At 44.6% G+C, this 23,005-nt stretch overlaps 1 protein-coding gene across 1 annotated transcript in view; it reads left to right on the plus strand.

The window, feature by feature from the left end:
- The first annotated feature begins 714 nt into the window (after positions 1–714).
- CTDSP2 (CTD small phosphatase 2) overlaps positions 715–23,005 on the plus strand; it is a 63,577-nt gene continuing 41,286 nt past the window's right edge. The window contains exon 1 of the mRNA XM_040340858.1: positions 715–1,247. Coding sequence (XP_040196792.1) covers positions 1,184–1,247 — 64 coding nt within the window. The 5' untranslated portion in view covers positions 715–1,183. The remainder of the gene's footprint in view (positions 1,248–23,005) is intronic.

Below are 23,005 nucleotides of genomic sequence, written 5' to 3' on the forward strand. Positions count from 1 at the left end.
GCGCAATGGAAGCGCCACCTAGCGGCCAGCCTAAATATTGCAACCTAAGATAGGACGGCGCAAGCCGTCGTATCTTAGATATGTTTAAGCGTATCTCTGTTTGAGAATACACTTAAACATAAGTCGGCGTAGATTCTGAGTTAGCTCGGCGTATCTACTGATACGCCGACCTAACTCTACCTGAATCTAGCTATTTGTGCGAAAATTCTCAGAACGTTTGAATGTTGTTTTTGCTTGCATTTATCATTGAATTTTGGAACGCATAGATGTTACCAAACAAAAACCACATTCGATGTTAGAAATGTATACGTTTGAGAATGCGAATGTCAATTTGACCCCTGAGGAAAACAAACGCTCATACGGCGTTAGGTGGAACCCAGCTTTAGCTATAGTTTTGAATGGAAATGAATATGTTTGTGTCACAGGGAGTGGTGTGGGGTTTTAGGGAAAACAAATGTGAGGTAATTGAATGAACATGAGAGAAGATAGAGAGGAAAGCAGTGCCTCCTGGGTAGAAGGAAGGAAGAAAGGTAGGTAGTTAGTCTGTCTGAGGAGGGAAGATGCCTGCCAGTATTTGTGCACACATTAACATTGCCTGCTCACAGGCACCCAGCCCCTTCCATGCACACAGCTTATGCACTGGAATGTAGTTAGATAAACACTGCATAGTAAAATACCTCCCTTTTTATACTGCCCACAGAGCTGCCAGCCAATCACAGCCTCGCGTCGGTTTCAAGGCTCCCCCATCACACTGCCCTGCTCTAGGAAAACAAAGCTTAATTTCCACGAAATCTTTTATTTTCCCGCCTCTGAAGATCACAGCTTTTAATTGCCGGCCAAGCTAAAGCCCCGGGGTGCAGCTCTAATGAGGATCCGGGCGCAGAAGAGGCCGATCTAGGGAGGTTGTTTATCTATAGTATTGGGGGGACCTTGAAACAGCCGATGTCCCATTTCCTCTGTTGTTTTGCTTCTCTTTAGTCTGGATTCTCCATGTTGAACCAATTCTGAGATTTGGGGCTGGGAGCCGCCGATCTACGTGTATGTCTGTGCTTCTCTTCCCAGCGACCACTGCCGTCTCCCCGGAGCGAGAAGGGAAAAGATCGGGGATCTGGGAGAGGAGAGGGATCGGCTGTACATCGGATCTGGAGAGGCGAGATCAGCACTGGATCCGTGCAAGTGTTAGATGGAAAGCAGCTGTATCATCGCCCAAGTGCACAGAGAAGAGGCGCTTGTGCACCCCAAACCAGGTAAGGGTGGCTTCTTTTCATTCCTCTGCTGCCTGCACCGACCATCCTATATACACCCCGATCTACTGATCAACAATGCATGTGCCTCCTCTCCCATCACCTGTCAGTGCTTCACATTCAAATATATGATCAACATGTCCGCTTTTATTCCTCTGCTGCCTGCACAGACCGTCCTGGACAACACCCCCCCCCCCCCATCTACTGATCAACCCATGCAATCCCCCCGACATGCCTTATAATGCACCCCCATAACCTGTCAGTGCTTCACATTCAAATCTATGATCAACATGTCCTCCTCTTTTATTCCTCTGCTGCCTGCACCGACCGTCCTGGACACCCCCCCCCCCCCCATATACTGATCAACCCATGCAATCCCCCCCGACATGCCTTATAATGCACCCCCATAACCTGTCAGTGCTTCACAATCAAATATATGATCAACATGTCCGCTTTTATTCCTCTGCTGCCTGCACAGACCGTCCTGGACAACACCCCCCCCCCCCATCTACTGATCAACCCATGCAATCCCCCCGACATGCCTTATAATGCACCCCCATAACCTGTCAGTGCTTCACATTCAAATCTATGATCAACATGTCCTCCTCTTTTATTCCTCTGCTGCCTGCACCGACCGTCCTGGACCCCCCCCCCCCCCATATACTGATCAACCCATGCAATCCCCCCCACATGCCTTATAATGCACCCCCATAACCTGTCAGTGCTTCACAATCAAATATATGATCAACATGTCCTCCTCTTTCATTCCTCTGCTGCCTGCACCGACGTCCTGGACCCCCCCCCCCCCCCATCTACTGATCAACCCATGCAATCCCCCCCACAGGCCTTATAATGCACCCCCATAACCTGTCAGTGCTTCACAATCAAATATATGATCAACATGTCCTCCTCTTTTATTCCTCTGCTGCCTGCACCGACGTCCTGGACACCCCCCCCCCATCTACTGATCAACCCATGCAATCCCCCCCCCCCCCCGACATGCCTTATAATGCACCCCCATAACCTGTCAGTGCTTCACAATCAAATATATGATCAACATGTCCTCCTCTTTTATTCCTCTGCTGCCTGCACTGACTGTCCTGGACCCCCCCCCCCCCCATCTACTGATCAACCCATGCAATCCCCCCCCTTATAATGCACCCCCATAACCTGTCAGTGCTTCACAATCAAATATATGATCAACATGTCCTCATCTTTTATTCCTCTGCTGCCTGCACCGACCATCCTGGACACCCCCCCCCCCACCATGCAATCCCCCCGACATGCCTTATAATGCACCCCCATAACCTGTCAGTGCTTCACATTCAAATATATGAGCAACATGTCCTCATCTTTTATTCCTCTGCTGCCTGCACCGACCGTCCTGGACACCCCCCCCCCCCATCTACTGATCAACCCATGCAATCCCCCCCACAGGCCTTATAATTCACTGTGCATGCACCCCCATAACCTGTCAGTGCTTCACATTCAAATATATGATCAACAATGTCCTCATCCTTCATTCCTCTGCTGCCTGCACCGACCATCCTAGATCCGTTCTTCCCACATTTACCCCCAATCTGCCCATGCAATGCCCCCGACATGCCTTATAATGCACCCCCATAACCTGTCAGTGCTTCACATTCAAATCTATGATCAACATGTCCTCCTCTTTTATTCCTCTGCTGCCTGCACCGACCGTCCTGGACACCCCCCCCCCCCCCATATACTGATCAACCCATGCAATCCCCCCGACATGCCTTATAATGCACCCCCATAACCTGTCAGTGCTTCACATTCAAATCTATGATCAACATGTCCTCCTCTTTTATTCCTCTGCTGCCTGCACCGACCGTCCTGGACACCCCCCCCCCCCATATACTGATCAACCCATGCAATCCCCCCCACATGCCTTATAATGCACCCCCATAACCTGTCAGTGCTTCACAATCAAATATATGATCAACATGTCCTCCTCTTTCATTCCTCTGCTGCCTGCACCGACGTCCTGGACACCCCCCCCCCCCCATCTACTGATCAACCCATGCAATCCCCCCCACAGGCCTTATAATGCACCCCCATAACCTGTCAGTGCTTCACAATCAAATATATGATCAACATGTCCTCCTCTTTTATTCCTCTGCTGCCTGCACCGACGTCCTGGACACCCCCCCCCCATCTACTGATCAACCCATGCAATCCCCCCCCTTATAATGCACCCCCATAACCTGTCAGTGCTTCACAATCAAATATATGATCAACATGTCCTCATCTTTTATTCCTCTGCTGCCTGCACCGACCATCCTGGACACCCCCCCCCCCACCATGCAATCCCCCCGACATGCCTTATAATGCACCCCCATAACCTGTCAGTGCTTCACATTCAAATATATGAGCAACATGTCCTCATCTTTTATTCCTCTGCTGCCTGCACCGACCGTCCTGGACACCCCCCCCCCCCCCATCTACTGATCAACCCATGCAATCCCCCCCACAGGCCTTATAATTCACTGTGCATGCACCCCCATAACCTGTCAGTGCTTCACATTCAAATATATGATCAACAATGTCCTCATCCTTCATTCCTCTGCTGCCTGCACCGACCATCCTAGATCCGTTCTTCCCACATTTACCCCCAATCTGCCCATGCAATGCCCCCGACATGCCTTATAATGCACTGTGCAAGTACCTCCTCTCCTATCACCTGTCATTGCTTTATATTCAACAATTATTATCAACAATGTCCTCATCCTTCATTCCTCTGCTGCCTGTACCGACCATCCTGAACCCCCCAAATCTACAGATCAGCCCATGCAATCCCCCCTTCATGCCTTATAATGCACTGTGCAAGTACCACCTCTCCCATCACCTGTTGGTGTTGCACATTCAAATATATTATCAATAATGTTCTCATCCTTCATTATTCTGCTCCCGGCATTGACCATCCTGGACCCCCCATCCACCCCCCCCATCTACTGATCAGCCCATGCACCCCCCCCCCCCCCCGACATGTCTTATAATACACTGTGCATGTACCTCCTCTCCCATCGCCTGTCATTGCTTCACATTCAAATATATTATCAACAATGTCCTCATCCTTCATTCTTCTGCTGACTGCACCGACCTTCTTAGACCCCCCCTATCTACTGATCAACCCATGCCATCCTTTATAATGCACTGTACAGGTACCTCCTCTCCTATCACCTGTCAATGCTTCACATGCAAATATATTATCAACAATGTCCTCATCCTTTATTCCTTTGCTGCCTGCACCGACCATCCTGGATGCACATTCACCCCCCCCATCAACCCGTGCAATCCCCCCTGTCATGTACCTCCTCTCCTATGATCACATTCAAATATCTAACAGCAATGCCCTCATCGTTCATTCCTCTGCTGCCTGCACCGACCATCCTGGATCCACATTCACCCCCCTCGCTTCTACTGATCGACCCGTGCAATCCCCCCCGTCATGTACCTCCTCTCCTATGATCACATTCAAGTATTTAGCAGCAATGTCCTCATCGTTCATTCCTCTGCTGCCTGCACTGACCATCCTGGATCTGCTCTTCTCACATTCCATCTACTGATCAACCCATGGAATCCCCCCAACTTGCCTTATAATGCACTGGGCATGTGCCTCCTCTCCTCTCACCTGTCAGTGCTTTACATAAAATGTTTATATTCTCAAAATGTCCTCATCATTCATTGTTTTGCTGCCTGCTTCGACCATCCTGGATCCACTCTTCCCAAATTTACCCCCCTGAATTGCTTTGTAGTGCACAGTGTTTGTGCCTCCTTTCCCATCACCTGTCAATTCTTCACATTCAAAATGTTTTCTCCACAATGTTCTCATCGATCATTGCTCTGCTGCCTGCTCAGGCCATTTCAATCTTAGATCAACCCATCCCAAATTTCTCCCTGATCTGCTGATCAACCTATGCCACCCCCCTGACATGCTTCATAATACATTGGGCATGTGGCTTCTCTCCCATCACCTGTCAGCTCTTCACAGTAAAATATTTATTTGATCAACAATGTCCTCATTGCTTATTCCACTGCAGCCTGCTCTGACCATTCCATCTTGGATTCACTTTTCCCCAACTCGCCCTCTGATTTGTGCATCACCCCATGCCACCCCCCTGCCATGCTTTATAATGCACTGTTCATGTGCCTCCTCTCCCATCACCTGTTAATGCTTCACATTCAAATCATTTGATCAACAATGTCCTCATCGTTCAACCAGAGAACGAAAACATCCCCTCCTCCTCCTCTTTCTTGTTATGTAGGGGTGTGTTCACTACACATTTTAAATAATGCTCTCCACACAAGCTGCCTCCTAATGAGGGATTTCATGGGAAACATCAGCCTGCCAATGTTTTTATGGCTGTCCTGTCACTCTTTTTATTGTGATGCCTAGAATAGCCCGTCTTGTATACATTATCTATGGTGCGTAGGTTATGGTTGGACTAGGACGGTGACAAGCGAGCAGTGTGCTGTCGCTGCTTTCAGGGTGGCGACTTGTGAGGAGCAACCTGTTCTGTTTGGTTGCTTCTTGAAAGATTGCGTCTGTTTGTTTTCTGGTTTTCTATGTGGAAATCAGTTACGGTAATATGTTGATCTGATTCTAAATTTAGGTCACATGATATAGTAAAACGGTTGCCCGGGTGCGTATGACATCTCAAGACAAAGTGCTACTGACCCGATGAGGAGAATCTTGAAAAGATGTTGGGTACTTGTTGCGCTTTCACACCACCTCCCTAATTATTCAATTTTTGCTCATTTTATTAATAGACACTAGTAGGAAATCCTGTGTATTTGCTTTACATATTATCTTATATTTTGCCCCCTGCATTGTTAAGGTTTTTTATTTTGTTTTTAAAGAAGAAGCTGCAGTGATCATTGACACCTCTGGGGTACTTTATAGTCTAATGCAGCTTTTCTCAACCTTTTTACTCCAGAGGAACCCTCAAAATAATTTTCAGGTCTAGAGGCTACCCTTGCAAAAAAAACAATTAACAGGGGTCAGTGGTAAAAGTGCACCTTACTTTGGTGGTCTGTAAAAAGAATGCCCCCCCCCCCCCTTACAATGGTGGACAGTGAGAAAAATGCCCCTCTTAACCGTGGTGGTCAGAAAGGGGCCCCCCCTTGACCGTGGTGGTCAGAAAGGGCCCCCCCCTTGACCGTGGTGGTCAGAAAGGGCGCCCCCCCTTGACCGTGGTGGTCAGAAAGGGCGCCCCCCTTAACCGTGGTGGTCAGAAAGGGCCCCCCCTTAACCGTGGTGGTCAGAAAGGGCCCCCCTTAACCGTGGTGGTCAGAAAGGGCCCCCCCTTAACCGTGGTGGTCAGAAAGGCCCCCCCCCCTTAACCGTGGTGGTCAGAAAGGGCCCCCCCTTAAAGCGGATGTCCGCTGAAAAAAAAATATTAAATGCCAGCAGCTACAAATACTGCAGCTGCTGACTTCTAATATTAGGACACTTACCTGTCCTGGAGTCCAGCGCCGTCCGCAGAGGACAAGCAATCACTCGTCACTCTGCTGCCCCCCCCCCCCCCGCCATCCTCGTGAGGGAACCAGGAAGTCAAGCGCTCCGGCTTCACTGCCTGGTTCCCTACGGCGCATGCGCGAGTCGCGCTACCCCCTGCCGATTGGCTCCTGCTGTGTACTGGGAGCCGAGTGTTCCCAGAACACAACGGGGGGGACGGGAGGTGACGTCATGCCTGCAGTCTCCCCGAGACTGTGTAGCCGAAAGTGGGTGCAAATACCTGTCTTTAGACAGGTATCTGCACCCCCCTCCCCCTGAAAGGTGTCAAATGTGACACCGGAGGGGGGGAGGGTTCCGATCAGCGGGAGTTCCACTTTAGGGTGGAGCTCCGCTTTAACTGTGGTGGTCAGAAAGGGCCCCCCCCCCCTTAACCGTGGTGGTCAGGATGGCTCCCTTAATCTGTGGTCAGAATGGCCCCCCTTATTCTACGGTAGACAGAATGGTCCCCTTGCAGACAGCATGGTGTCCTACCATAGGCCCCAGAGCCATGGCATGCACCATAAGATGGAAGTTCAATCAGCCGCAGCTCAAGGAACCCCCAAGAACTCCTGGGGGTTCCTTGCGCTACGGCTGATTGAACTTCCATCTCCTGGTGCATGCCATGGCTCTAGGGCCAACAGTAGGACACCACGTTGTCTGTAAGGGGGGGCTTTAAGGTTCCACAGAACCCTAGTTGAGCTCTAATGTCTCTGCTGCTGTCACGTTGGCTTACCTGTTGTGGTTTTATGGGAATATTCAGACAGGCCGTTTGTGGTTTTTAGGTAACTTGAAAAGCATGATCTTCAGGCTATAAATATCTTATGGAACAATAACTATGAGGACCAAGCTGATTTTTTTTTTTCTTAGGTCCTCACCAGCTCTCTATTCTTCTTTAACTAATACAAACAAGAATTTCTCAGAATCCGATGTTTGCTATGTTCCTGCGTTTTGCGGTTCACGTTTCGATAATGTGACCGATGTCTAATGACAGAAGAGCAATTCTGATTGTATTCCCTGATCTCCCCTGTCTAGATATACAGTCTGATTCTTTAGTGATTAGGTTAAAGAGCGATCATTTCTGCTTGCTCTGGGATCTCGCATGTTCTCGTTCCTTCCTGAGTCCGCCTGACTCTTTGAAATGACAGACTGGTATGCACAAAATGGATCCTTCGCTAAAGTTTGTTTATTGTGTCGTGTGCTGTTTTCCTTTCTACAACACTACACTGCATCACGTTGGATATTATTAGTCTTTTTTTAGCAGCGTTAAATGAAATGGGATTTATGTGTTTATGCCTTTCATCTGAAAATAGAAGGTTAATATGTAAATAAGTAACATATTTGTGTCGAAATGTCAGTGTTATTTACTGATCCCTTTGATGTTCTCTATTCCGCTGTTACTGTTTGTTCTTTAATGGCTACTGTGAACCATTTGTGCTACTATTACTGGTCACTCCCACTCTGCACCTACTGCTTTATGTTTGCTATTATATCTGCTGTCGGTCCTAGATATATCCCAGATATCCCCGTGACTGGTCCCAGACCTACGTTTCTCAGTGTAGACCAGATTCTCTATAGTCAATAGTTCTTTAATGGTCTGTAAATCATGTTTCCCTAAGAGGAGCTTCTAATGTCACATTATATTGATATGACACCCACCCCTTTATTTAATGTTATTCCTAGATATATCTCAGATATCCCCGTGACTGTTCCCAGACCTACGTTTCTCAGTGTGGACCAGATTCTTTATAGTCTATTTTTTTAATGTTCTGTAAACCATATTTCCCTTAGAGGACACTCGTCCCATTAGTTGCTATTATTCCTAGATATATCCCAGATATTCGTGTGACTGTTCCCAGATCTCTGTGTAGACTAGATTCTCTATAGCCAATAAGTCTTTAATGGTCTGTCATCCATGTTTCTCCGAGAGGACCTTCAAGTATCACATCTTATTTATATGACCTCCATCCCTATATTTGCTGTCATTTCTAGAGATATCCAAGATATCCCAGAATCTCTATGGGCAGTATATTTCTTTAATGGTCTGTAAACCATGAAAAACTTCAAATATCAGATTTTATTTATGACACCCAGCCTTACGTTTCATGTCATTCCTAGATATATCCAGAATATCCATGTGAATGTACCCATATCTCTGTATAGACCAGATTCTCTTTGGGCAGTAGTTCTTTAAAACTGAACTACAGTTCTTCTGCGCACCAAAAACGATTGAATTCATTTTTTAACATTTAAAGCAAACTTCCCCATCATCCATGTCTCTATGCTTTATTTTGCTGAGAAATAACTTTGAAAAACACCCCCTGTCCTTTCTGGCTGTCACCATCTTGATTAAAAACAAATGATTCACATAGTATTTACTGTTGGATTTCATCTGCCCTCAAACAGGAGGTAGTGCTTGGCTAAGAAAATCCCTCCCCTCCTGAAGACTCCTGCGATGTATGATATCATTTGCCTAGGCCAGAAAACGGGAAGTATCGTATATACTTGAGTATAAGCCGAGGCACCTAATTTTACCACCAAAAAATGGGAAAACGTATTGACTTGAGTATAAGCCTAGGGTGTCCATCTGCATGCCTCACTGTGCCCATGTCTCACTGTGCTCATGCCTCACTGTGCCCATGACTAGACTTATGTTTAACATGGGAGTATATAGAAGGGGTGCCCGGTTTTTAAAAATCGGTGCTTCCTGGCCCTAGGTCCCCCAGACAGCAAACTTTGCAGACCTGTAGAAGAGAACTGGAGCTACTTGTGTGCTAAGTTTTGGGTCCAGGGGACCTACAGCTGGTCGGGAAACCGGGTCCCCAAATTTACTGGAGAAATTACTGTTTAACATGGGAGTCTTTGGAAGGGGTGCCCGACTTTGGAAAATCGGTGCTCCCTGGCCGTAGGTCACCTGGACAACAACTTTTCACACTTGTAGAGGAAGAGCTACATGTGTGCCAAGTTTGGGGTCATGGGGAGCTACGGCCGGCACCGGTACCGGATTTCCAAAATCCGGCAGATTAGGCGCAAAAAGGTGACTCGAGTATAAGCCGAGGGGGGCATTTTCAGCACAAAAAAATGTGCTGAAAAACTCGGCTTATACTCGAGTATATACGGTAACTGAATAAATGTAAAAAGTTTAAAACAAGTAAATATGATGTACATTCCCATCTATTTACTGATGCTACCGGTAGCAGCATAAAAATAGTCAATGTTGATTGAGAGAGTAAAGTTCTGCTTTTATTGGTCTGTAAACCATTTTTTCCTGAGAGCTTCAAATATCACATTATATTTATATGACACCCATCCTTGTGTAGCAGAATTATGTACTAATGCTTGTGTGGGACAAGCTTAAAGTGTTACTAAAGTGAGAAAAAAAAATCTATACATTTTGTTATTCTGTATCTTACTGGCAAAACTGAATAACGTACAAAATGGAACAAAGTAATATCTGCGACTAGTCTTTTCTCAACTAGGCTCCTCCTTGATGAGGGAGCAGTAAAAAGGCCGATCTCCTGCCTACAGAGATGTACACCTCATTCCTTATTCTTCTTCTATTTGTAACTCTATGCAGCCTACTGATCATGCTAATGTTCTGTGAGCTGGAGAAATAATTTTTAGCGGGTGTTCCTGAGACCTGAAAACGACTTTAAGGGTTCCTCCGTAGTAAAATGTTAAAGGAGGTCTTGCTCACTTACTGCTTCTGGAGAAGCATTGGGACCTTGGGTATACTTCTGCATGGGAATTAAGGGATATATGTCATCAATGTATCCACACTTCTATATGAAAGGGAGTGACGTATGGCTCCTGTTCTTGGGTGGGACTAAGGGGGGAGCCACAGGGACTTGTTATATACAGTCGATACGATGAAACATGTTGTATGACTAATCTGTAACATTCAACTTGTTTTTTAAACCTATTAAAAAAATTACACATTGAGTATAAATAGATATTTGCTCCGTGGAGATGATGTTTCATTGTGCAAATCTCTCCTTGGCCAAAACCTCTATCAGTGATCCACGTAGTGCATCCAAAGAACCAGGGTTATTGAAGAAAGACGTAGTAATATGTATAGTGTAATAACAAATAGACTGATGAACATACTAAGCTTTATGACGTATCGCGTCCTTTTCTCTGACCCCAAAATAGGATGACTTTTTAATGGGGGAGCTGGATAAACATTACTTCAAAGGAAGGACCACATTTGGTGGTCTGAACTGACCCTGAAAACTTTTATAGCTGCGAACATTGATGACTTTGGTAACTCCATTTAGATCAAAAAACAAAAGGGCAACTGTGTGTGTATGTGTGTATGTGTGTGTGTATGTATGTGTATGTGTGTGTATATATATATATATATATATAATACCTGGGCTGGGATCAAGTTAAATGGCTCTTTAAAAGCACCTCGTCTCATTGCAAAGGTTAAAGCAGTTGTAAACTATATATATTTTTTTAAATAATAAACATGTTACACTTGCCTGCTGTATGTGGCCCCATACCTCTTCTGGGACCCCCACTGGTGCGCTCCACTACTCTTTTCGATGTGCCAGCATAGGAAGCTGCTTCCTTTTGGGGGCACACTTGTGGGCTCGCTCCTGACAAAAAGCAAAGCACGGCTTTGAAGAAAATGCAAGCACTGTGTTTTTTTGATGCATTTCCATTGAAGTCTACGGAACCAACCTGCTGCAGGAAAAAAAAATGTCCCTGACCCTTTCCAAAAAAAGAAACCACACTGGTGGACGACACACAGATGTGATTGTGACTGATTGACAGCAGCGGGAGCCAATGGCGCCGCTGCTGTGTCTCAGCCAATCAGGAGGGAGAGTCCTGGGCAGCTGAGGGACTTGTGGACATTGCTGGATAGAGAGGGGGCTCAGGTAAGTATTTGGGGGACTGCCGCACATAGGTTTTTTACCTTCATGAAAAAACCTTGTGTCTTTACAACCACTTTAACCACTTAAGGACCGCCTAACGCCGATATACGTCGGCAGAATGGCACGGCTGGGCACAATCACGTACCTGTACGTGATTGTATAATGCCCAGCCGTGGGTCGCGGGCCCGTGACCCGATCCGAAGCTCCGTGACCACGGCCGCGGGACTCGCAGACCCGATCGCCGCTGGAGTCCCGCGATCGGTCCCCGGAGCTGAAGAACAGGGAGAGCTGTGTGTAAACACAGCTTCCCCGTTCTTCACTGTGGCGGCGTCCTCGATCGTGTGTTCCCTTTTATATAGGGAATCACAATCGATGACGTCACACCTACAGCCACACCCCCCTACAGTTAGGAACACAGATGAGGTCACACATAACCCGATCAGCGCCCCCTTGTGGTTAACTCCCAAACTGCAACTGTCATTTTCACAGTAAACAATGAATTTTAAATGCATTTTTTGCTGTGAAAATGACAATGGTCCCAAAAATGTGTCAAAATTGTCCGAAGTGTCCGCCATAATGTCGCAGTCACGAAAAAAATCGCTGATCGTCGCCATTAGTAGTAAAAAAAAAAAAATCATAAAAATGCAATAAAACTATGACCTATTTTGTAAACGCTATAAATTTTGCAAAAAACCAATCGATAAACGCTTATTGCGATTTTTTTTTTTTTTTTTCCAAAAATAGGTAGAATACGTATCGGCCTAAACTGAGGAAACAAATCGTTTTTTTTATATATTTTTGGGGGATATTTATTATAGCAACAAGTAAAAAATATTGAATTTTTTTCAAAATTGTCGCTCTATTTTTGTTTATAGCGCAAAAACGAAAAACCGCAGAGGTGATCAAATACCACCAAAAGAAAGCTCTATTTGTGGGAAAAAAACTACGCCAATTTTGTTTGGGAGCCACGTCGCACGACCGTGCAATTGTCAGTTAAAGCGACGCAGTGCCGAATCGCAAAAAGGGGCCTGGTTCGTTTAGCTGCATTTTCGTCCGGGTCTTAAGTGGTTAATGCAGGGAAGGCATTAAGGTTAAAAATGTCTTGGCTTTATATCCACTTTAAATGCTCATTAGTAGGGGTGCACCGAAATTTTGGCCACCGAAACATATCATCTGAAATGGTGTTTTCGGCATGTGGCCGGCAGAAAAAAAGATGCTGATAATAGAGCCAAAAAGGGGGCGGTCCTCCCCGGGTGTCATTCATGTGCGACGAGCTGCCGCTGTGTCAAGGAGCTAGATTTGAATCACCAGGCGGTCGCTCTAACAATGTCCTGCCTCCTGGACCGGCTCTTGTGATAGACGGCACATGGATCCAATGCCGGGAAATTGAATCGGTGTGTCATAGGAGTCGGTCTAGGAGGTGGGACTTTGTTACAAGAGCTGCCCGGCAATTCAAATCAAGCTCTGTGACAAAGTGCGAGATCACGCTACCAGGCACTGGGGATGCTACATCTGATGGGCACTGGGGAGGCTCCATCTAATGGGCATTAGGTTTTGGGGTAAAGACATAAGCTGTAATCCCTACCTTATTCCTTACACCAGCAGCCTTCCTCCTGTGGGACCATTCACCTGCAGTCTCTTCTCTTTGCTACCGCAGACTTCCTCCTCTCAAAGCGATCAATCCCCCAAAGCCGTTGCAACACTCTGGCTGGCGGTCACGTGCTGAAGTTATCCTATACAATGCAGGACCAAGAGTTCTACATTGTACATGAGGACAGCATGGGCCCCCTTGCAACTGTGTCAGAGAGAAGAGCACCAGAGGAGTGATAAACCTCACTCATCCCTGTGGGGAGACGCTGTGAACGTTCACATAGTCTCCCCAAAAGGATGTAGTCCCAAGGGAGGGGGCGAGCATGCTGACTAACCCCCAGCCAGAACGGCTCGGATGATGGGGGTAAGCTTACTGAGGAGAAACAAGAAGTGAGAAATTCAGACAAAGGAAAATTAACATTTAGAAGGGAAATGGAAGGAAAAGGTTAGTGAACCAACAATGCACTAGTTCAAAGGAACCTATTTAGAAAATAAAAAACAAACCTTTACAACCCCTTTAATTTGTTGTAAGAAAGAGGTACTTTTTCCATCCTTGATAACAATGTGATTTAGCAATACTGACCTGTCCTATTGATCCAGGTGAAATGTGGATTTTAATGATCGGTCTCCTTTAAAACTTGAGGTTCACATGTCACAGTTAGCAGACACCACTGAAGTTGAATATAATGAACAAAGAAAGAACGGGGATTTCCGTGTGCCATTCACTGGGGATGTGACATAAAATCTCCTATTTATTTATGATAGACATGTACAAATACAAAACAGAGAGAATAGGCTATTCATAGTATAAAGTGGTCTTCACTACCGATCACACCTGCCCTGGTTGTTTCCTCCCCTGATCATTCCTGTGAATGGAAGCCATGGGGCAGCTGTATACTCGCCGATAAACAGTATCTGTGCAACCCTACTTTAAGTTGGACCAGGCTGATCCAAACTAATTTTTTCCTTCACTAAAAGATGCACTGTATAAATCTGTATGGAGCATGAGTAACGTGCAGCATGAGTAACGTACAGCACTGTGTTCCAGCAGTGGTATAGGGACTTCCTGTTATGCTCTCTGAACAAAGGGGAGTTGGGCTGAGCACTGCTTCCTCTAATTGGAGTGGTGGGCAGAGGACGTCATGGTCTCCACCTCAGCCAATCAAAGGAAACCTTGTATTCATTGATTAAATACAAGGTTTCCTGAGAGTGGCTGAGCAGTGCTCCACCCCGACTCGATTTTGTTCCAGGAGCAGGACAGGAAGCCCCAGCCCTGCGGGTGCTGGAACACATTCTGTTTACTTTCTATGTAGCTACAACCAGTATATACAGCCCTGACAGCGGGTTAGTCAAGCAAATTGTTTTTTCAGCCTGTAAAAGCATATCCATGGTAACCTACGTGTTCATGCACACATAGGCATGTACTGGCGTATTAGAATAGGAGCATTTACAGGCTGGAAAAAAAAGGCCATTTGAGCAGAAAATACGCTTGATGCGACTGTGTGCATGTAGACATGTCTAAATGGATGTGTTTAGGCATGTTTAATGCATTTTAATGGCCAGAATAAATTAATAATTTGACCAATGGAGTCCATTAACACTCAAACGATTGACAAGCCTAAGACCCCTTGAGGCAGTTTTCAGGCTAAAAATAGCGCCTGTATAGCGCCTGAACAGATGTTTTATTGCATGATCACAACACAAAGAGAGTGCAACGTTTCGGAGCCACGCAGGGCCCCTTCGTCAGGCATGTGAGGCACATGCCTGACGAAGGGGCCCTGCGTGGCTCCGAAACGTTGCACTCTCTTTGTGTTGTGATCATGCAATAAAACATCCGTTTGGATGCTATTTACGTCGTTCCGTGGTGTGCTGGCAAATATTCCTACTGTAACGTGCACCAGTATCCAGCTGGTTGTTGCTACAAACAACCAATCCCAAGAGCGGATCCAGGAATGTGTGCGATGGTAATATGAAGTATAGCGCCTGAAAACTGCCTCTCAAGCCACCCCAGTGTGAAAGCCCAAGTGCTTTCTGTATACACCACTCCTAAACAGCCCCAAAGATGCTGCTTGCACGATTTTTTTTTTTTTACACAAGCCCACCATCCCAGTGTGAAAGCACTGAGGCAGTGCGCTTACGGGACGGGAAAAAAGTTCTGCTAGCAGCATCTTTAGGGCGGTTAGGGAGTGGTGTATACAGCGTTCTCAAACTGCCCCTGCCAATTGGAATGAATGGGAACGGCTTCCAAATCGCCTGAAAAAAAGTGGGTGCTTTTAAACCCTTCTTGGGGGTTAAAAACACCCTGCTACCGCCCGAAAAGTGGCACCAAAGCACCGCTATAACAGCGGTAAAGCGACCACTAAAACGATCTACTAAAAAAGTAGCCTAACTCTTGCGCAATACACGGCTTTAGGCTTGATTCACATCTATGCAGTTTTAGTGCTTTTTGCAGATTTGCATTACAGTCCATTTAACATGATTTCCTATGGAACACATTCTGTAGTGAAAACCTGCAAAAAAGCACTAAAAATGCATAGGTGTGAATCGGCCTTAGACACGGTTTTTAAGCAGCTTTTCTCCTGCCAGGAGTTCTGGCGTTCAGAGGAGAGAAGCAAACGCCCAGCGCGCATGAGGCCCTAAAGCAGGGGTCTCAAACTAGCCTGCCTCCAGCTGTTGCGAAACTACGGGTCCCATCATGCCTCTGCCGGCGGGAGTCATGCTTGTAACTGTCAGCCTTGCAATGCCTCATGGGACTTGTAGTTTTGCAACCGCTGGAGGACCGCCAGTTTTTGAGACCCTTGCCCTAAAGTCACAAGAAGATTGGAGATGGGATTTAAATGACAAAAAATATATAAAAAATTCAGAAAGGCGGTTTTCACGTTTACATTTATCTAATTGCCCTTTAATCATCTTGGTAATTCAAGCAAAACTGTAGCCACTTAATAATTCTGTTCAGCCACTCTAAGTAATTCACACATCCCTGCCACACTGAATAGCCAGCAGTGTGACTGCAATAATAGCTATTGTGGCTTACTGGGCCATTTTCTGCCTGTAGCCTTCTCATTGGGTGATGAACGAGCAGCGGCACACCATTACGTCTTTTTATCTGAAGTGCCACATCCCGAAGGGGATAAAGGTTTTCATGTGCTACCTACTGTCTCAGCTATAAATCATTACTTAAATTTGACGCTTTAGAATGTCTCCTGCAAAGTGAAGAAGCTGGTCAGATTCAAGCCTGCAGGTAGCAATAACTTAGACTTCTTTTTTATTCATAGATTGCGTTAGTTTTGCCTTTTTTCTATATTTAAAACCCACTTTAAAAAGCTGCTTCCAAAAACGTGCCTAAAGCTGCGTATTGCACACGTGTTTAGGCGCGTCAAGCGTTTGAAAACTGTATAACGCAGTTTCTAAGATTCGGAGATTGTTTTTTAAAATTGTACAGTGTGTGAGCGGCACTACTTGGATGGGAAATTCTCATGTCAGAGGTCCGTCCGTAAAATACGGCAAATAGTTGGACCTATCACTTATCAGGAATCCAAATGCAGTGATGGATATTAACCCTGAATTAGACGTGGAGACTTGTATAAGTACACACTAATAATATTAGGGTTGTCCCGATACCACTTTTTTAGGACCGAGTACAAGTAACGATACTTTTTTTCAAGTACTCGCCGATACCGAATACCGATATTTTTTTTAAATGTGTCCCAAAATGCAGCCATGTCCCCCCCCCCCGTATGCAGCCATGTCCCCCACATATGCAGCCATGTCCCTCTAGCCATGTCCCTCACATATGCAGCCATGTCCCTCAAGCCATGTCCCTCACATATGCAGCCATGTCCCTCACATATGCAGCCATGTCCCTCACATATGCAGCCATGTCCCTCTAGCCATGTCCCTCACATATGCAGCCATGTCCCTCTAGCCATGTCCCTCACATATGCAGCCATGTCCCTCTAGCCATGTCCCTCACATATGCAGCCATGTCCCTCTAGCCATGTCCCTCACATATGCAGCCATGTCCCTCTAGCCATGTCCCTCACATATGCAGCCATGTCCCTCACATATGCAGCCATGTCCCTCAAGCCATATCCCACACATATGCAGCCATGTCCCTCTAGCCATGTCCCTCACATATGCAGCCATGTCCCTCACATATGCAGCAATGTCCCTCTAGCCATGTCCCTCACATATGCAGCAATGTCCCTCTAGCCATGTCCCTCGATGCGGCGGCGCGATGCGGCGGCAGCGGCGGGGGGGGAAAGGGGGGGGAAAGTATTCTATTTAGGTATCGGGGGTATTTGCGCGAGTACGAGTACTCCCGCAAATACTCGGTATCGGTCCCGATACCGATACTGGTATCGGTATCTGGACAACCCTAAATAATATAATGTCTTCAGAAAATAAAGTAAACCCGCTTGTTTAAAGATTGTAAACGCTGCATACATTTTTCTTGTATCGTATTTGTAGTTCATTATTGTATGCTGGTGCGTAGCAGGTTAATGTCATAATCACGCTAGTCTCTTGGTGGCGTTCAAGACATTTGATGCTGAGTATAAGGCTCACTGGCGTCTCGCTTCTCGCTACGCCAAACAACTGTTTCTAGAAAGCAGCTTCGTGCCTACCAGTGCAAATACTCGTCTGGTTTCTTCTTTTTATTTTTTTTTTTTAGGTAAACTTTTTTTTTTTTTTTGTGCTTTAGGTCATTGATGTGCCCACAATGGCATCCTATGTGTGCTGTACATTAGTGTTGTTCATTACAGACCTAAACTGCTGCTTTCAGTATCACTAGATAAGTTCTCTACTGCTCGTTAACACTTTGCTCTTTATTATATCCTGTTTGTAGTATATTATTACGCTGATGTTGCTTACATTCTGGAACGCTTTAAAAGGCTAGATTTTCGCATGACAAAGAATAGATTTGGATGCTTTTGAAAAAGATCGATGAGCAGAAAGAGGACGACTATGGGCAAGCTTTACAAATGAGGCTCGTCGTTTAAATATCCTAATCGGGGTCAATTGTCAAGTTAATTCCTTCCTACGTACCTGTTAATTACAGGTGCTGCTGTTCATTGTCGCATTCATCTTGGAGGACTTAGGAAGACTGCTACTTCGGCTGGTCAATACTGTGCAGATATATAGTAATATGTTGTAGTTTGAAAAGTATTTACCAATCATTATTTGGGACTGTCTTGATGAAGCTTTTTCTGTGGATGTTTTAAGCACTTGAAGGCCAGTTTTCTTTTCTGGCACTTTCTTTCTTTTTCTTTTTTTTCTTTCTTTCTTTTTTTTCTTTCTTTCTTTCTTTCTTTCTTTCTTTCTTTCTTTCTTTCTTTCTTTCTTTCTTTCTTTCTTTCTTTCTTTCTTTCTTTCTTTCTTTCTTTCTTTCTTTCTTTCTTTCTTTCTTTTTTTCTTTTTTTCTTTTTTTTTCTTTCTTTCTTTCTTTTTCTTTCTTTCTTTTTCTTTCTTTCTTTTTCTTTCTTTCTTTTTCTTTCTTTCTTTTTCTTTCTTTCTTTTTTCTTTCTTTCTTTTTTCTTTCTTTCTTTTTTCTTTCTTTCTTTTTTCTTTCTTTCTTTTTTCCTTTTTTTTTTTTTTTCCCCCTTTTCCCTTTCTATAGAACCCCCAAATGTATGTGTTTTTTTTTTAAGCAGAAGCCCTAAAGCCTAAATCGGTGGGTTTTACAATTTTTTTTTATGTCGCACAGTATTTGCGCAGCTATTTTTCAAATGCAATTTTTGAGAAGAAATACACTTTTTTAAGAAAAAATATAATAATATTATTATTGCAAAAAAACACAATACATCACCCAATTTTTGGGGGGAAAATATAAAAAAATGTTACGCCGAGTAAATGGATACCAAACTTATCACGCTTTAAAATTCTACATGCCCGTGCAGTGGCGACAAACATACATTTTACTCGCCATAGGTGACGCTTTAAAAGCCTTTACAAAGTTTACAGGTTAAGACTTTATGGGCCAGATCTTCAAAGTAATTACGCCGGCGTATCTATGGATACGCCGCGTAATTTCAAAGTTCCCCCGTCGTATCTCTGTTTTGTATCCACAAAACAAGATACGACGGAATCTGGGCTCGATCCGACAGGCGTACGTCTTAGTACGCCGTCGGTTTGTAGGTGCATATTTACGCTGGCCGCTAGGTGGCGTTTCGGTCGAATTCCGCGTCGAGTATGCAAATTAGCTAGATACGGCAATCCACGAATGTACGTCCGGCCGGCGACGTTTGCGTTTTGTCTTTTTCCGGCGTATAGTTACGTATCCTATGTTAAGTATGGGCGTCGTTCCAGCGTCAAATTTTGAAAATGTTACGTCGTTTGCGTAAGTCGTTCGCGAATAGGGCTTTGCGTAGAATGACGTCACCGTCGTAAGCATTGGCTTGTTCCGGTTTAATTTCGAGCATGCGCACTGGGATACCCCCATGGAAGGCGCATGCGCCGTTCAAAAAAAACATAATTTACGTCGGCTCACGACGTATTAACATAAAACACGCCCCCATCACATACATTTGAATTGGGCACCCTTGCGCCGCCTAAGTTACACTACGCCGCCGTAACTTACGGCGGGAAATCTTTGAGGATACAAAAAAAAAATGTAAGTTGCGGCGTAGTGTATCTGAGATACACTACGCCGGACGGAGAGAAGCGCCGCGCTTCGTGGATCTGGCCTTATATCTTTAGAGGAGGTCTAGTGGGAATTTTTTTTTTTTTTTCCCCATTCAACATTTGATACATTTGGGTTCCACCATCCTAAAAGTTGAACTCCTACAAATTCTCCCTTGCAGAATTTGTAGGAGTAACCCTGGCAGTGCCACCTGCTTGTTTCTGTTTAGGGGGTCTGGAAAAGCAGATTTACTCACCCAATCCTCCCCTCATTTAGGCTGCTAGATCGGTTCCTGCAGCCTCTTCTACCCTATGCATCAGGGGTCTAAAATGTTCTCCTGTCCTCAAGACTGATGCATGCCCCATAGCCATAGAGGAGAGTTTACCACTGGAGTATTGGGGGGGCGCTCTATGCTGGGGAAGCAAAGTGGATAATCTGGTAGGTAAAGGTGCTTTTTAGGGATGCACTGAAATATCGGCCGCCGAAAATAGGGTTATTTGAGTTTTGAGGATAGGAAAAAAGGTGTCGATAATAGCCACCGAACATTATCAGCTGAAAATAGGTGCCAAAAATGTATATTCATTTTAATTCATGATATTAAATATAAAGTCGAATATATTACAATTTATATTAGACTAATAAAAATGACCCCTTGCAGTGTAGATGCAGCCCCACTGTAGGGAGGATCATTTAGGTTTCAGATATATGTTTTTGTTATTCATTTTTATGATGTTCAAATTCAAAAATAAACACTTTATGAACTTTAATAAACTTTATAAATTTTAATAAACTTTAAACTAATAATAAAACTTTAATAAACTTTATGAGAAATAATAAACTTTATGAGGTTTATAGAATTTAGTATTTTATATTTCTTAAAGCATTGTTTTTAGTTACTTTTTTATAGTTTCTTTTCTCTTTCATTGACTTTACAGCCTAAACCTCACAGTGATTCTGCAATAGCCCACAGCTCGTGGTTCTCTTTGTTGACAGATTTCTCATGTGCAGCATATTGAGTCAACTTTATCACATGATGATTTGCTCACATTCATAAATATCCCATAGGAGTACAGTTCTTATTTTATCCACATCCATCCCACGTTTCTGGCAAACTACTCCTCAAATGGCAAGTCTTAATCATTAACCCAGAACAAACATACAGAACATAAAAGTCAGGGAAAAGGCAGAGTTCCCCATCTCTAAATGAAACCATCAGTGCAGCAGCCAGAGAACTAGCATTTTTCAAATGAGGGGACAGCAGTGGCAGCCTCTTTCATTGGGGGGGATAAAAAGTGCTTGTTCCTGTCAGAGAGACTTTGTCATTGCATATAAAATACTGCAAGTGTGTGTGTGTGTAATATATATATGTGTGTGTGTGTGTGTAATATATATATGTGTGTGTGTGTAATACATATGTGTGTGTGTGTGTGTATATATATATATATATATATATATATATATATATATATATATATATATATAATTTCTGTTCGTCGTGTGATAATTCCATTGTATATATTTTCTGTTCTTTACACACTAGAAAGTAACACACAGGGATGAACTGAGTGGCCCCCAATGATTTCAATGAGACATTTGTCATGAAGGGGTCATTCTGACACTACAGAACAAAGAAGCTGGTCCTGTCAAGGCTCCCATTTCTTCTGAGCACTCCTCTATTACTCCTCGTGAGGTGTGGAAATCCTCGGGGCTTGCCATATGCCTGGCTTCTAACTGACCCTCATTGGGAACCAAAGGGCCTTGTCCCTCTTTCCCCCTCAAACCTCTTTTAGCTCCGGTCTTGTGAGCTGTATAAGTGAATGTAGTATTAAGGCCTCATGCACACAGAATTTTAAAAAACATTGCTTTTACATATATTTGACTTTCCTTCCTTTTTTTTTTTCTTCCCCCCCCCCCAGCCTTTAAACGCACCTCTGTTAGCCTGTGTGGCTAAAATAGGCGTTTACGGGCGTATTAGAAAAGGAGCATTTGGAGGCTAAAAAAACAACTGATCTCTCCTAAAAGCATGTAAACACACCTAAATGCTAGGCGCTTATAGCGCATTCATTCCAATGGGCTCACTAAATTTGCTGACCAATGGAATGAATGCCCAAACACCTGACGTGCCTAAACCGTGTGCAATATGTGGCTTTAGGTGCGTTTTTTTTTTTTTCTTCTTTTTTTTCAGCTGCTTTTTTTCTGCAATGAGAAAAGGCGTTTACAGGAACTGGGGAAAAGGCTCAGTGTGCATGAGGGTTTAGGCTGGGTTCACATATGAGCACACGGTAGGGGTCCAGTGCGTCCTCAGTCACCGTTTCAGGTCTGATTTCAGCACACATTTTTGGCTGAAACAGACCAAAAGAGGCACCGCATTCTTGTGCAAATCGCAAAGGAGCCGCTGCGGAGATATGTGAACCGGCTCCATAGAGAGCATCCAATTCGCACTAGTGTGAACCCAGCCTCAAAGTAGTATTAAACACTCTTGCCCTGTATTTAGAATATCTTCTATGATGATGAAACTAAAAAATTTTTTTAGAGCTGTTTTGTTTTTACTTTCATTGCATTTCTGATTCTCACTCCTCCCAGGTGCAGCTCTCCCCCTAACTTACATGGAATATCCAGGCTCAAACTTGCCTGAATATTCCATGTTTTTGTATGTATATGTGCCCTTTCCAGCGCTCCTTATTGTATAGACCAGTCATAGGTAGGGGCAGTGTCTTTTGTTTGTTGTATCTTCCCCTAACTTACTTTTGGGGAGCTCACACTATATACCTCTGTGTCCGTCGTCAGGACTACAAGTACCATGATCCCTTGCATGTGCCTTAGTACTACGCATGCATTTCGTTTACAGAGAGTTTCTGCTGGTCTCTCTGCCCTTTTACCAATGCAGCGGAGAACTAGCAGGAAAGTACGATTTTTTTTTTTTCCAGTGCAATTTTCCTATGCGATCCATGCACACTATTTTAATCTTGAAGCTTCAACTTTTTAGGAGCAGAACAAAATATATAATTTTTTTCATCCAGTGTTTTCCTGGCATTTCTTTTTAGCTTATAGTATGCATGGAGCCTTACTTTTGCTTTGTAGAAGTGGTTTTGTGACATTCTGTCAGGATGTGCTGTCGATCAAAGGTAAGCAGATTGCATACCCACTTCATCTC

The sequence above is a fragment of the Rana temporaria genome, chromosome 2, assembly GCF_905171775.1.
Source record: "Rana temporaria chromosome 2, aRanTem1.1, whole genome shotgun sequence".
Classification (NCBI taxonomy): Eukaryota; Metazoa; Chordata; class Amphibia; order Anura; family Ranidae; genus Rana; species Rana temporaria.